Below are 16,074 nucleotides of genomic sequence, written 5' to 3'. Positions count from 1 at the left end.
GACTTATAACCTCGAAATGTTTGTTGTTTATCTTAAGAGATGCAGTATGGTTGCAAATAATTTGTCTGGCTGAAAACAACCTATTAAATGTAGTAACACAAGTTATTATTCTATATGTCACATGCTTTATTTTCCCTATTGAATTTATACATTTTATTACTTTACGTAACTGGAACGTGCTTTTCCAAACTCTGATATTTCAGGAATTCTATGAGCACTGTAGACGTTAAGGAAACAAGTAGCAGTACATTGTTTTTATATAAAACTAACAACACAACACAAGGCTGGTCAGACTGTGTGATGTATCTTTATTGATTAGATGGTGACTTCCAAAGAGGTTAAGCAATGTTACTGATATTTAATAGGGCATCTTGTACGGTGTTCATCAACAGACAAAATAATGACATAATACCGTTGGTGACAGGTAAAGTGACCAATATGACCAGTTTACTGCAATACCAGGTGTGTACCAAGCTGTCTTGTCATCAGTGTGAAACTGAGAATTGTTCACCACTTTGTCATCACCACACATATTTATTTTTATCTTTTATCAGAGGTATTAAGACTTTTTAGAGGACACATAAACAATATATACAAATATACATGCACAGCATTTACAATGTTTGCCACTACATGAATGCATGACATCCCACTTCTGTAAAAAGGAGGTGATAATTACCCCTATTAAATCTTTAATACCCCCACAAGTTCATGTGGATAATCTCTGTATAATGTGCTTTTCATGAAAATACTTCAACTAAGTACAATAAAATATTTTGACTATTTAAGGAAAATGTACATATCTCATCAGAGTGAAATGGAAAAATAACACGAAGCTATATTAGGTAAGACAGAATCGTGATCTACATGTTTTATACAAAGGACAATGCATATTCCTGCATTTCAGTCTAAAAATAATCAAACTATACAAAGTAGTATAACCATCTGAAAGAATTCTCAACAATATTTACCAAATCCCTGGATATCACCTCGCTTTCTGGAATTAGGGCTGGCAAAAACACGATTTCTGACCATAGATCCTAATATAAAGCTGTTTAAAAAGTCTTGTATGTTATGAATCCAGTTAACATCATGACATGTGAAACTCTGAGGCTTCATCGACTCACTTAATTTTTTGTAGTTTCTTCTCCTGTATAAATTAGATTTCTGTTACAAGCAGTATTTCACACACAAATGTGCCCCACTACGCCTGAGTCTCACATTCCATCTCCTCTTCTTTTTCCTCTTGTACCTCTGCTGCAGCTTCATCTTTCCCCTCTGCATTTGTTTCCACCTCTCCATCCTCCCTCCCTTCCTCATGAATCACCCCTCCTGACCCTTCTTCCTGTTCTTGTGTCTCCTCCACCATTCCTCCCTCTGCCTCTCCCTCTTCATCCTGGGCACGGAAGATCAGCTCTCCTTCCTGGATGACCTGTTCGGCTGTGGGTTGCCATGTTGTGGCAGAATCTCCCTCAGTGGCGGTGGCTGTGGTGTACTGGTAGAAGTCAGAATCTGCCTGAAACATGACCAAGGCCTGAGCTGTGTGTATGCGTACGTGCTGGGCTAGGGAGCTGGCGTCCAAGAATTTATCACCACACGAGTCACAAGCGTACAAGATCTGCGTGTTGGGGTCTGGGAACAGAAGAAGGGTTGAAAAACAAGGTTAGCCATTCACATTTCTCATACTGTTTCCTTTAGAGGTACAGCCTCTGTGTCTTAGAATGAAACTAAAACAGCAGCATTTGACAACATTAGGCAAGTTATGACAGAAACACAATTATCTAACCAATTTACCTTTCAGATTTATTCAGCAATAAAAAGTATAAAAACAGTATAAAGTAAAGTAGTATAGTATATATATTAGCCAATTTACAGTAATACAAAACTGAACTTTGAACCTGGGCTTTAGACAAGTCCTTAAAATGCTCAGATGAAATTTCCATTTCACCATTACAACTCACTGACAACTGGACCAACTCTGTACTCTGATATCATCTAAAGCTGCAGAACTATTAATAGGCCATGTGGTGAGGTTATTTTTTCTCAACATCCTAACACTTATATATATATATATTTTTTAATCAAGCTTATTACACTGTTGTAATGCAGTTTCAAACCTACACAAATATTACTTAAAGCCCCTTCAAGAAACTTTTATTTTGTTCTGATTCTGTCAGCCTTTGTGGAACAAAGCGATAGTGTTTCTACAGCTCGTTTTAATGACTCAAGGGGAATCTGAGTGAATCCAACTCGGTGAAAGGCATTAGGATAACGATATAGAAATGTCCAACCTTTTTGCTGATGGTCTTGTATCGGTCAGTATTAATTAAATATAATTGATAATAACAAATACAATTATTAATTATCTGTATCCCAACCTGTGTCTGATATCCTGTTAAGTCTGATGTGCTGTTCCTGACCCCATTGTTTTTGTGGTTTTCTAATGCTATATTGTTTATGTTTATATACTATAGTGACTTCCTTGCTGTCTTACCTGCTTCTTGCACTTTCTCTACTGCTTTGGTGATTTCAGCTTTCAAAGCCTCCGTCTCATCTGCAGCCACTGGAACAACTGTAAACAGACACAGAACACACAGTAAACATACACTGACTAAGCCCTTTAATCCCTCATGCTTCTTTCATTATCTGCACAAGTTAAGGGTACTATCTGTAGCAGGACATTGACATTTCCCCTCAGATCACTGAACTCGGCCTTGAAGATTCTGTCTGACCTGTCAGCTGAGCTACAGCGCTGGCTGCCAGGGCCTCAGTTGCCAGGGTGACGATGTCCTCTGTGGTGACGGTAACTATGTTGATCTCGCTGTCGGATGTGGATGCCCCTGTGCACCCATCAGCCCCATCATCTGTGTTGCCACCGGCTACCACCAGTCGCTTCATGCCGGCCTTGCCGTGGTGGACGGTCTTGACGTGGGAGCGCAGATTATCCACCCGGTTGAACCCACGGCCGCATTTATCGCACAGGAAAGGTTTCTCCCCTGAGAGAGCAGGACGAACAGAAGGAGAGAAGAATGGCTGAAAGCAGTGAGCTCTGCTGGATGTAGAGGAATAGTATCAGAGACTTAAAGGCTGTCTACCTATTTCCTCCATTAACGTGAAGCCAGATAATTATTTAATAACAATTTTGACCATACCTGTGTGAATGATAATGTGCTTCGACAGGTCTCCTACATTAACAAATGCCTTGTTGCACATCTGACACTTGTGTGGCCGGACATTGTCATGATGCCGAATGTGATTGGCCAGTTGACTCGACTGCACAAACCTGTCCAGAGAGACAGACACAAGATACATCTTTCACCTGGCTTCCTACATTCACCCGGCATTGCAATTAAAGGGTCGATTAAAAAAAAAAAAGTTTTCTCTCACATTCATGTCAGTATATTACTTTTTGATGATAGACTTAACAAAACACCTGCTAAGCCATACATGTGACCTCAGTGGAAAATGAGCCTTCTGTTACAGCATGGATTTATCTGCTTGCTTACCTTTTGCCACAGCGATCACACACGTAAGGCTTTTCTCCAGTGTGCTGCCGGACGTGAGCGATGAGTGAGCTGGCCTGGGTAAAGGCTTTCCCGCAGATAAGACAGACACAGGGCTTCTCTCCTGTAAAACATGAATTACAGTCTCACCTTGGTGGGATGTAGACAATATACTGAATCATATATGTTGCCTTCACATCCCATAGTCCATCTGAATGTCATGGGAGTACCTGTGTGAATGCGTTCGTGCCGCTGCAGAGCTCCAGGGTCACTGAAAGCTCTCTGGCAGTGCATACAGATGTATGGTTTCTCCCCACTGTGAACCCGCAGGTGTCTCTTTAGATTACCTAAAAAGCAGATACCATCACATAAAGGTTAGGCCAAATGCCTCAAAGCAAAGATACCACTGCAGAAGTCCTTTAGTCCTTTAGATAACATGCAGACAAACTAAAAACAGGTCGAACTGTGTTTGCTCCAGATAAAATGGTTAAAAAAAATCTGACTAATGGGTGCCACTGTATACTTTATGCCATTCTTCTGAATGGTTGAAATAACATATAAATGTTTGAAAAGGTGGTAGATGATTATAAATGCTCAGTAAATGCTACGTCATGTCAGTCAACCCCCTTACAGATCCCCCCACACCACAAAATCTCACATTTCAGTTATCAGGCTCACGTACAACAGGGCGTTTGTATGACTAGTTAACTGTGGCTCTGTGTATTCACACCACTGGTAGCGGCTCACTAACTCTAACTGAAATCATGTGACAACAGTAGGGTGGCAACTAACGAATATCAATTCACAGTCATATAAAAGTCCCAAACCTAAACACATGCTATTTACAATCATAAAAAAGGAGAAAAGCAGGAATCGTCACGTTTGAGAGAGTTTGGGTAGAATTTCAATTTGTTGAGAAATGAAGTCTTTCATCTGTTTCGGTTAAAAACTTCAACCTCCTTATATAAATATAACATATGGTCATACTATGTTCTTACCTGAAGTAGTAAACTGTTTGCCACACTCCTTGCACTTCAGAGGTCCGTCAGTGATGTGGATTTTTAAGTGAGCCTTAAGATTTCCCACCTAAAGAAAACAGAGAATCAGATAACGAGTTAACACATTTGATATAGTATGCTCCATAACATTTTACTGGCAATTATATGTTCATGTTGCAACTCTACAATTAAAGATATTATAACGTTTGTCTGAAAATCTGCATTCATAGCATTATGTTGGTATAATATATAATGTTTAATATTAAAATATTATGGCTTCTGTTTTTCCACAGAGAAGCAAAACCTTCCAGAACATGTTATTACCTGGTTAAAGCGTTTGTCGCAGTGTGGACACTTGTTGCCCTTCTCCGTGTCGTGCGTCTCCAGATGTCGCATCTTGGCGGTGGGGTCAGAGAAGGCCTTCTCACAGAAGTCACAGTGGTATGGCTTCTCGCCGCTGTGCACCAGCTGGTGGCGCTTCAGGTTGCCAGATGTGGTGAAGAGCTTGCCGCACACTTCGCAGCTGTACCGCGCCTCGCCTGTGTGGCGTTTGCGGTGCAGGTTGAGCAGGCTGATCTGGCGGTAGCTCTTTCCACAGGTCATGCAGCAGTATGGCTTCAGAGGGCTAATGGGCAATGAGAGCTCAATTTAATTTCATACAAACTTGGCAGAGCTCAGTAGGCCTATGTGGGTAAAACATAGTGCAGGTAAACTAAATGTGAGTAATTCACCTGTGGGTTTTCTCGTGGGCTTTACAGGCTGCCGGGTCAGAGAAAGCCTTGTTGCAGTCCCGACAGCTGAAAGGCTTCTCTCCTGTGTGAATACGCATGTGTCTCTTGAAATTACCAGTGTGGGTAAATTTCTTCCCACAGTCCTAGATAGAAGAAAAACATGTTGTGAAGAGTGAGCTGGCGGAAAAAATCCTGCACATCTATTTAATGAGACAGGTGTGTAGGAGTGGGATGAGTAGATCAGAAGTTACAAAAATAACCCCCCGGCAAAATTATAAAAGTCTAGTACCAAAATGTCGCAAATAAATATTATATTGCAAATTAGACATTGAGAATGCATTAGGTTAAAGAGCTCAGTGTTCCTGGGGCTTTCTCTTCCAGTGACGAGCAGTGCTAATCCACAGCTTGTATGAAAAAGTTGATATGTACAAGTTAAAAACAGCATTCCGTCTGACAAAAATGTAAGCACAAAAGTTACTTTATTCCTCCCTCCTGCACCCAGACGGATATTTCTCACCTCACATTCGTGTGTGACGGAGCTGTAAGGCTTCGACTCGGATCGGCTGCTCATAGATGCGGACTGAGTTTGCCTGCCCTCTCCCTCGCTGCTCGAATCAACTCCATCCACTAGCTCGCCGTCTTCCTCACCAGCCTCCTCTTCATCATCATCAGCAGTTTCCCCATCGCCGGTCTCCTCTGGGTCGTCCTCCTGTTCTCCGGCCACTTCTGCCGGCTCTGCCAACTTCTTCCCAGTTTTTGTCCTTGATGTGCCTTCATCCTCTGAGTCATTGTCTACGAGGGTGACAACACAGAACTCTTGTAATCGACATACTGTCTGGAGTCTGACAATGGCTATAATAATAAAATATAATATAAAATAAATCATATATAATAAGTCTCTGCAGTTTCAGAAAGACACTTAAAACTCTAAGCCTGTAACTGATACATGGAATTTAGTGTGGAATAATTATACAATAGAATAATTACTAGACAATTTTTACTGTCTGTAATATGTTTCTGTATGACAATACAAATTCCACAACCAGTGCAAAGCTTAGAGAAAAGGGCTGTCATGTGGGTTGATGCAGCAGAGTAAACCAGCGCAACCTGCTCACCAGGTGGGAAGTTTCGTCGAGGAGGTTTCCTGATTCTTCTCCCCCGAGAGCTCATGTAGGATGAGCGGCCAGCAGATTTCAACTGGAATTCTGAAAACAAAAGCGAAAGTATTTCTTAGTTTATTGGACAAATAGAAAGATGAACACTTGTTACACACACTGTAATGCATCATGTGGACCTTCAACAGATGACAAAAGGACAGACATTCTATAACTATGTACTTACTGGGCGTGTAGTCAGTGTCAGAGGGATCGTCCTGAAATCCAACACTTTCTTCTTCCTTTTTTACAGATGTCTTCTTTTGAGCAGAAACAGGGGTGGTTTTGGGGGGTCGTCCTCGGCCTGAGTGGGTTCTGGCAGGGCTGGGCTGAGAAACAGGCTGTTTTGTTTCAGTAGAGATGTCTTCCTTTAAGTCTTCCTGATTTTGTGTGGGCTCTTTGTCTTCTATGGGGGTGCTAGGAGGACTTTCCTCGGCTTGTGTTGCCACTTCTGCCAGGTCACTCTCCGGTTCCTCTCTCTGCTCTACTCCACCTGTTTTTTCTTCTGGTTTATTCAACGATTAGATAGAAATGTTTCTTTATTTTAATAGAATATGGTGGACAATTATTGAATTGTAGGTTAACAGTTTATCACAAACAGTAGTAAGTAACCAGAGTAGAAGTAGTGATCAAATTTGCACAAAATGTCAAATTCATGATTTCATGAATTGTATCATAATCATCATATCAGAGAAAGACTTTACCAGATTCAAATTTTAATAAATGGTTAATATCAGCTCAAAGCTCAAAAGTCTGAATGGACTCACCAACAGCAAAATCCAGTGTTATGAGGGACGGAGCTGGGTTTGCTATTGACTGGTACGCAGAGCAGGCATTTACAATTTCTTGCATCTGTAGAAAGTTAGCAACAGCAAGCACATCTTCTACATTCTGTGGACTTAAACTCAGCTTGGCGGTGTACATAAACTCTAGGACCTGACCCAAACCTGAAACGATAATCAACAATACAACAGGTCTGGTTATACAGCACATCTACTATTATTTAAGTAAGGCATTGTGATGGTATGCAAAGTCAGAGCAGTTGAAGATGACAAAAATCAATTAAATCCACAATGTGAAAGTATGCAGAAACATGTGTCCACAGTCTGACAGGAACCCACCTGCTGCATTGCTGATGTCCAGATGCACCACATCTTTCTGGTCCAGGAAGAGAGTGCGGAAGTAGACGCTGCAGGCCGCAAGGACAGCTTTGTGGGCCTTGAAGTCCACCCCGTCCACAACAAAGGTGCAGTCACACAGCAGGCCCTGCTTGCGCTGGCGGTTGAGCTGTTCCAGGACCTTCCCACTGTGCCATGGGAACTCCATTGTCCTGAAGGCTTGAGGATGGTGGAAGAGGCTGGCAGGCAGGCACAGGTTCTGTTGTGGACCGCTAACAAGCATAGAGTCACATGTGTAACATTAGGGAAAGGCTGATAGTCAGCTGGACCAGTAGTATCAGTTTGTGCACTGGCATGATAATCATTGGCCTTTTATTAATCAATGCCAATCAATCAGTGTTGTTCACCTGACTGTCTCCCCTCCCTGAGCAGTAAAGCAATCTAGTTTTATCAGTAATTGAGACAACTAAAGCTCATTCCAGGGTGTGAGATGAAAGATGTTAAACAAAACAGGCCATCACTGGAAAAACAGTAGTATCAGCTCTCAAAAACCATATAAGTGAGTAAAATAAAGTATTATATTATATATTATTATATCAATAAAGTTACACAGTATTAAAACTGTAGCTAGGAACTTTAATGAATGGATTTATATTATTTTATCATTTCAATGTAATAAAGTACTATTGTTATTAGCCAAAAAATAGCACATTGGCTTGAAAGAAGCACAAAAACGACAGTAGCCCCATTCTCATTACTCACATGTCAAACTGCCACATGGACCTACTGTAATCTGACCAAAAATGTTTGGCAAAACAGTGCAACTTCATCCTGTAATTCACTCATATTTACATGTAATGAACCGTCTGTTCCATCTGGGTTTGAATCCATCACTAAGGTTAGATCAATGGGTTGTATCAATACACTTTACAGTGCAACAATAACATTTGTATAGGGTTATGTCTTGCTTTGTGTTAATATAAAAATATGCTAAGTTACTTTATTTATCTTGTAGAAAGTGTGGTTTGTGCTGTACGAGCCAGTACCGTCAGTACCTGAGACTTTAAACCCAAACTGTTCAAACAATGAAAAAACAATCAGTCAAAAATACAGGTGAGCTAGCTTTCATAAAGCTGAGTAAACCACAAATGGCGAAATTCACCAGAATGACACCACAGTTTAGCTTCAGCTGAAATCTAGACACAAACTATCGGGGTCTTAAACATCAGTAAATTCATTTTGTGACTGGAAATTTAGCACGCTTCTATAAAAGTTTTGACAGCTTGGTTTGACGGTGCAATACATCGATTACAATTCCTCCATCCTTGCAGCTTTGTTATCAGGGATTAATTTAGCGTGCCTTGACATGCATGTAGTGAAGGAACAAGATGGCGGAGCGACGAGTCGGGCCTGTCTTCATCCCTTGTTGTTTTCGCAGCTAGCTCGCTCTCTTCGCTTCGTGCAAGCGCCATTTTAACATAAACTAACTTCTGAATTACCTTCCTGTTATCGCTTCTTCACTCCGGCTTCAAACCGCCGGACCAGGCGGTGTTCCGGAGTGTTTGACTCACTTGAGATAAACAGACCCAATCGAGTTTTTCGGTGATCGATCTTGCTCCGCTAACTCCATCCACCACCATCTTCCTCTCTCTGATCGATTGATAGGGACCGGCCGGATGTGTCACTGGAGCACGCGCAGTGCGAACACGCGCTGTGCTGATGATGACCGCGTGGTGGCGCAATAGACTCGATGGCTGTGGCTCGAGCTCTGTGATACACTGTTGATAATAAAGTTCTTGTAGGTGACACACGGCAACACTAAAGATATTCATAACCTGAGTTACACATACAGTTTATTGTATAGACATCTATAAACCCACCTGTAATGCGTTAACTCATCTTTATTTTTCTTAAATTTGAATTTTAGGTCATAGTGTGCTATATTAGTGGTTTTCAAACTTTTTGTGCTCAGGGAACATATGGGCCAGCCAAAACCTAAAGTCACACTTGTATTCATATCAGTGAAAAAAAGCCTCTAGCGTCTGTGTCACTCTTACCATTCTGTTAACATTTCTTTTTATTTACTAATGCTAAATACAATTTGACAAATAACTTGTCATTCATGAAATATTTATTAACAAAATATTATAAAGATTTATTTGAAACTTTGTAAAATTGCATCAAAGCAACAACACACCCATTTAAACCAGCAGGAATGAGGTAATGTAATTACAAAGTGCGTGCAAAGTAGGCCACTGATATAGTAAATTAAAAATGAATGCATAACTTTTTGTATCATTGTATATTGCAGTATGGTTGTCATAGTATATCACAGCACACCTGATTGTCTCATGGCACACCATCTGGGAACCACTGTGCTGTACAGTACTGATTATGTTAGATCCATGTATATTTGAAGAATAATAAACAGAATTACTTAATGCTTCAGTGTTTTTTGTTGATTTTGAGAGTAGTTTGTCTTATAGCGTTCACTATTATTATTGTATTAGTGGTGCAATGGTGTTAAGTCAGTCATACTTTCAAAATAGGTTATTAATTCATCATCATGTTGAATAAAGACAGTAATACATGCAAAAGCTACTAAAACCAGCTCTCTTCCCAAACTCCTGGCCCATACGTTACAATCTGTCATGCCATACATCCATAAAAAGGCTAAGACACTGACGTATGTTTATTGTCAAAGCAGGATCATTTTATTCACACAAATAATAATAATATACAATAAATTATTATTAACGTGGCAAAGGTTTTTAGAACTGTGTTTGAAGAAAGGAGTGAAGTAGTGAACTGATCAGTTAATTTCTGTGTCTTTGTCCAAATGCTGTACATGTCCAAGCCCCTGTGTCTCAATATGTTATGTGCAGGTATGACCTATTGCTGCTGGTGAAATAACTCAGAATATAGCTAAATGAGCAGCAACAGGCCTTGTTGTAGTCATGGGAGGATGTGGCATGTTTTATAGAGCACAGTGCCAACTCTGTGTTTAAAGTAGAATGGTTTCAGTGAAGACAAGAAATAGAGGACGCAGCATAAAAATGCAAAGAAGTGAGAGGTTTTGTGATGAGGAAGTGGGTCCCTCTCTAGATCTTGATCTCAGTGCGGAAGGTTTGTACCAGCTCGTGTTTGGCCGGGTGCCGCCGTGCTTTGACTGTTAGCGTCCCCTCTGCACCCAGTGATGATGTCACTGAGGTGGGGTCCACATCCTCAGGTAGCTGGCACTTGTGTGTGAAAGTGTTCATCACTGAGCCATCCTGGGCCAACTGTCCAAGACAAGACACGACAGAATAATAGTGAATTTAATTTACTGGGACTGAAGATACATGCTGTGATAAGTGATTGGTCTGCTCACATTTAGACAACTACTGCAACCTGCCAAGATTTCAGTCTCAAGGTCCTAACATCGTTTTAGCACCTTGAGACTCATATTACCGTTCCAGATCAAAGAAGGCCGCCCACCTTTTCTGCATGAACTTCAATCTGGTTGTTGGATGTGGTGACGATGACATCTTCAGGGGAGAAGTCTCGCACGTCAACCGTGAACTGATAGGAATCCCCAAGGGCCTTGATATTTCCAGCTCCACCTAAACCCACAGCAAAATGAGAAATGATGTTAGATCACAGGGGGAAACAGGAATAGGCAACGTCTACATTTCTGTCTTTGCCAATTCATTTTCACTGAATTTTCATTTAAGCTACTTCCTAAAGAGGGTACACTCACATCTCTCTGGTCTGATAATTGCAGACTGGTGATAATTACAATACCAGCAGGTGGTGTTTTCTTTTTTTTTTTTTTTTTTTTTTGAACTGAAAAATTAAAAATGATGACCATTATCATGATCATTAGAATTGGCTACAAATTTAGCGAGGAAGGAACAATAGATAAGTTAAGGCCTTTTTCACAGGTTTCAGAGCCAGAACAAAACAACAACCATGAGTTCAAATAGGCTGAAAGTGCTGTATAGCTGAGGGGAACAGTTGAGTGATAATTCTCCGTGGGTTTGTCACTATGAAGAACACCTTTTGCATTACAGACAATCATCTGATTCATTGTTAATATAAAAAAATACTTATTAACACAGCTTTAATTAGCTGTATGGGAAAACAGGTTCACGGCAGCAGCAAACAGTAACAGGATACAGTAGAGAAACATGATAGTCATAGTCTGATCCACTGGCCAGTCATCCCCAGTCACACACGTCACCAGGATGGAAATGAGTGTGCGTGTGATATTAGTTTTGACTTCACATAATGCAGCTTCGTTTGATCGTGTGACATCACTCCAACTGTGTGTGTATGTATTTGGTGTGTACACCGGTCACCGGGTAACCATCTGGTCATTCCTTATGCAGGCGTCATTCTGGATACTCAGTGTGTGAAGTCACACTGCTGGCAGCCTGTCCAGCATTCCCCAGCTTGCATGCGTGCGTGCATGTGTGTGGCTTGCTTTCCCATTAGCTGCACCCACCCTCAGGCTCCTGCGTTGCGCCTATAGCATACCAACCAAAACAATTGTGCTCTGCCCCAGGCACATGGACCACATGGACTGTGAGTCCAGTTAAAGTTCAGATGTCACACATTCACAAGTCTGTGTGCACCAGCAGTGAACCGACACAGGACAGTTCACTCTGGCTTCACACATAACTGAGCAGGAAGATGAAGCAGGCGCTATAAAGTGAAATGTCTTCTGACCTTATTGTGTATTTTGAACACACAAATGCCTGGAAAACCTAAAAGAGGAAGCCAAACAGTGTGTCCATTTCTACAAAAATACAGTGTGTTCTATTGTGTGTATCTGTTCTTTCCCTCACCATGGCTACTATCTCGCTTAGAAACACATTTGTCCACACACATCAACCACACCAGAGTCCTTTTGAACTCCTGCCTGTTGTCTCCCTCCTCTGAACTCAGACATGTTTTATTACCACTTTATGGACAAAACACCACACTTTAAACAAATTCCTCCGAAGCACAGACATAAATCTACTTTACAGTCAAAACTGTCACACCAAGCTGCTGTTGCTGTTATTTTTAAACTACCTTTATATACAAAATGAAATACAGAGAACTAAAATTGCTTCCAACTTACTGGAAAACCCCAAGGCGTCACTCCCAGGCCTCATGAAGGAGCCAAAGTCCTCAGTGAACAGTCCCCGGCTCTTCTCCATGTATGGGTTACTAGAGGATGAGGACGAGGACGAGGATGAAGTCTGGTGGAAACTGCGCTCCGATCGATAGGCAGAGGAGTTGGTCACACTCATGGATGGCTGAGAGTGCTGGGTAAGGCAGAGGAGGAGAGTAAAGGGAGGGAAGAGGGAGGCGGAGAGAGTTGACTCCTCTTGTGGCTGGTCTGGGAGTCTTCCAGGGGCTTAAATGCAAAAAATAATACACGCAGTCTTCCTTTCTTTCCTTTTCTTTCTATTTGTTTTCTTCTTGTTTGTGTTAGGTAAGATCACTTATTTTCCCACTCTCCTGCAGCCACTCATCCTTGGCCCTTATATAGTGTATGGTCCCCAGCGTGGTTGGGCGGTGTGCACGTGTGTCACAGCTCATTGGGAAAGGGTAATAGTGTTCTATATTTATCAAGAGACGCACAGAGCGATGGAGAGAAGGGGCTGTGGTTGGAAAAGTTCTGGGCATTGAAGACCCAGAGGTTAAGAGCAGGAGGGAGAGCGGGATTTGATAGAGAGAGGTAGAGAAAGAGCAGGGGGCGAGGGGGGCAACAGTTGTCATTTCAGACACACTATCCCTGAAATAGCTTTGCTCCCTCTTTAATTATCCCTGCACTCCATTGCTCCATCTGTCTGCTTTATTCTGCTTTTTTAATATTCAGTGTCATGCCTTTGTTCTGAAATTGGATCCTCACATGGTTCTGCCATTAAATGACATAGTAGCCAGTGTTTTCACAGCACAGTTTTGTCTCATTAGAAAGATTTCTGCCCCATTTTCAACTAAAGTCCCACTTCAAGTTATCTATTTATTAAATGGATATACACACGACACCAAATGATTGCTTTGGTCGCTGTTTTCTCCCACTGTGCTGGATGGAGTGAGGAACGTGAGGCGAAAAGGGAAAAAGGGGCCATGTCTGTTATCTCAGAGGATAAGTTGAGAGCAAAACAAAGATGGAAAGAATGCGCTTGAAAACAAAGCCGTCAGTGGGAGCAAGGGACTTAGTAGTGGCATTGCTTTGTGGCTATTAATATCTCCATGGAGAGCACAGCCCATCATGATTAGAAAACACTCACAGCTCTCCTCTCTAGTCAGTGCTGCTGACAGCTAATCCATTAAAATCCATTTATGGGCTCACTGACATTACGTATTATCTTTTCAAATGGTTGCTTATAATGACCTGTATATGACGCATACAACACATCACTTTTGATTTATCGACTGACCCCACTTTCTCAGCCCCGAATATCAAATATCTGCAATCACAGGCATCCTGAAATTGAAATTCAAGGCAGTCCACTGTTGAAATGAAATACACAAAGGTTGACGTCTTTTGTTTTGCTGCCTTGTTCGAAAGGTTACCCAGCATTACAAATGACATGACAGTGATATGTGCTTCAAGTCTTATCAGTATAGGGCTCAGAGCCTCCTGCTGGAGGTCTAAATCCAGCCCAGCAACTCACCAACCTCCCTGACAGCGAGCACAAGGAGCCTCCTCCCCTCCCCAGTAACAGCAGTAATACTGTGAGTTCATTCTATTCAAATTGACAAGACAGTGTTATGCACCTCTGAATGAGCTGTCATGGTGACCAAAGAGAGTGGTGGTCTGAAAATGTGTTATGAAATGTCAATGATTTATTTATTTGTTTATTTTTACTGATCCCTGAATCATTTTGTTTGGGGGGGGGGGGGGGAGATTTCATAACACAAGAAAGACAAACTGTTCTCAGCTGGTATCAATTTTCAAAAAGCTGAAAACATTTCATAGGACTGGTTTTTTTTATACTCTTCAGGCTTTTTCAATAAAAAGAATGGGGTCCATTACTCTTTAGTTGAACTTCTTTCAACCCATAAACATCCTGTGACAAGGGATCAGATAAGATTCCCCAAATCCACCAGCTCTGCCTGACCAGGCTGCTATTCTGGAGGAATTATTGGGTGAGAATGAAAGAAGGGTGGGAAGCTACAGTGGGGGAAGTATAAGATGTGCACTGATGGGTGAGATGACAACAGTTGGACAAAGATGAGATGGTGTAAGATGGAGCAGTGATAGGAAGGACACACTGAGATAACAGAGAGATGAATAAACAGAGAAAAAAGGATGGGGAATGGTTGGAAAACACAGTAACAACAGCCAACAGTGATGTTTGTTGCATTCACCTGGAAACCATTTCCAAGACTAATTAGCAAAGAGAGAACAGCACTGTCACAGTCTGCATTAAAGGAGTTTAAAAGTCTAGAATGAGAACCTATGAAGTCTATTGCCTGTTAGATGATATAATTTAAATATTTAATTACAATATAATTTATGTTGTTGAAATTATTAGTGGAATAATTAGTGGATTGGATTGGATTATTACTTTTCATGCATCTATACAAGTCTGTCATTGCTAATTAATTAAAATCATGAATAATCTGGTGCAGATGTTTTTAAAGTTTAAATAAGTGATAATCCAAAGGGTGCCTTTTAAGATCTGAAGGAGTTGAATAATTGTTCATATCCTCACACTTTACATAAGAAGGGTAAGGGTGATGACCGTGGCAGAATATACACAGTTCTCTCTTTATTTCTCTGTGGGTTTCATTATTGTTGGTTGTTAAGATGCGAAAGAGGTGTGTGTGTGTGTGTGTGTGTGTGTGTGTGTGTGTGTGTGTGTGTGTGTGTGTGTGTGTGTGTGTGTGTGTGTGTGTGTGTGCTGGAAAGCTGGAAAGCTGGAAAGCTCAACGGATCATAGCACCTTCACAACTTCAAAGAAAAGATTGATCTCATTTCCAGCTTGACACCTTGAGTCATTCAACAAGGTCAAAGTGAATGTAGATACATGAACAATGCTTAAAAATCAGGATAAATAATGTTTATCCTGCGATTAAGTTAAGCATTAAAGAAATACGAGAATTACCAATAAATAAATAAGATGAAATACTGCTAATAATAACTTCAGGGTGCAGGCCAGGAACACAGGATTATTACAAACAAGAATGACAACAGAGTGGGAGGAAGAAATGTAAGAGTGTCGATCTGATCCAGCTGTCAGTAATCTCACCACTGACATTGAGTCACCTCTACATGTGTGTTTGTATGTGTATTCCTATCTGCCTAAATAGACCAACAATAAAACACACACACACACACACACACACACACACACACACGCACACACACACACACACACACACACACACACACACACACACACACACACACACACACACACACACACACACACGCACACACCTCCTGTGGTTGGCTCATGTGTGCCTCAGCTGTTACATAATGTTGCAGACAGAGGGACCAATCCCACAGTAATAGACTGTGCGGAGCTGGAAGGTCATAAGTAGATGGTCAGTTTTGTAATTAAATGTTGTTTTACAGATATTCT

The 16,074-nt window shown here is 41.2% G+C and overlaps 2 protein-coding genes across 5 annotated transcripts; both read right to left on the bottom strand.

Annotated features, from left to right (window-relative positions):
* Positions 1-288: 288 nt before the first annotated feature.
* Positions 289-9,170, bottom strand: zbtb17 (zinc finger and BTB domain containing 17). 4 transcript variants are annotated; one of them, XM_051425449.1, is made up of 15 exons: positions 9,076-9,170; positions 7,508-7,776; positions 7,154-7,333; positions 6,574-6,891; positions 6,348-6,437; positions 5,750-6,024; positions 5,233-5,375; positions 4,826-5,126; positions 4,502-4,589; positions 3,734-3,850; positions 3,507-3,627; positions 3,153-3,283; positions 2,733-2,996; positions 2,495-2,572; positions 289-1,632 (listed from the first exon to the last, which is right to left on the bottom strand). In XM_051425449.1, exons 1-15 carry the CDS (start codon positions 9,132-9,134, stop codon positions 1,205-1,207), a joined length of 2,862 nt encoding a protein of 953 aa, XP_051281409.1. In that variant the 5' UTR covers positions 9,135-9,170; the 3' UTR covers positions 289-1,204. The 4 variants fall into 4 exon arrangements, with proteins under 4 accessions (XP_051281409.1, XP_051281410.1, XP_051281412.1 ...); XM_051425450.1 differs by having other exon boundaries at positions 6,574-6,888; XM_051425452.1 differs by having other exon boundaries at positions 9,004-9,168.
* Positions 9,171-10,191: 1,021 nt separating this feature from the next.
* On the bottom strand, positions 10,192-13,006 carry hspb7 (heat shock protein family, member 7 (cardiovascular)). Its single transcript, XM_051425453.1, has 3 exons — positions 12,612-13,006; positions 10,982-11,106; positions 10,192-10,785 (listed from the first exon to the last, which is right to left on the bottom strand). Exons 1-3 carry the CDS (start codon positions 12,781-12,783, stop codon positions 10,606-10,608), a joined length of 477 nt encoding a protein of 158 aa, XP_051281413.1. The 5' UTR covers positions 12,784-13,006; the 3' UTR covers positions 10,192-10,605.
* Between the last annotated feature and the right edge of the window lie 3,068 nt (positions 13,007-16,074).

Source organism: Dicentrarchus labrax, unplaced genomic scaffold (assembly GCF_905237075.1).
Source record: "Dicentrarchus labrax unplaced genomic scaffold, dlabrax2021, whole genome shotgun sequence".
NCBI lineage: Eukaryota > Metazoa > Chordata > Actinopteri > Moronidae > Dicentrarchus > Dicentrarchus labrax.
The sequence above is the reverse complement of the archived record's forward strand: the minus strand, read 5'-3'. Positions and strand labels throughout refer to the sequence as shown.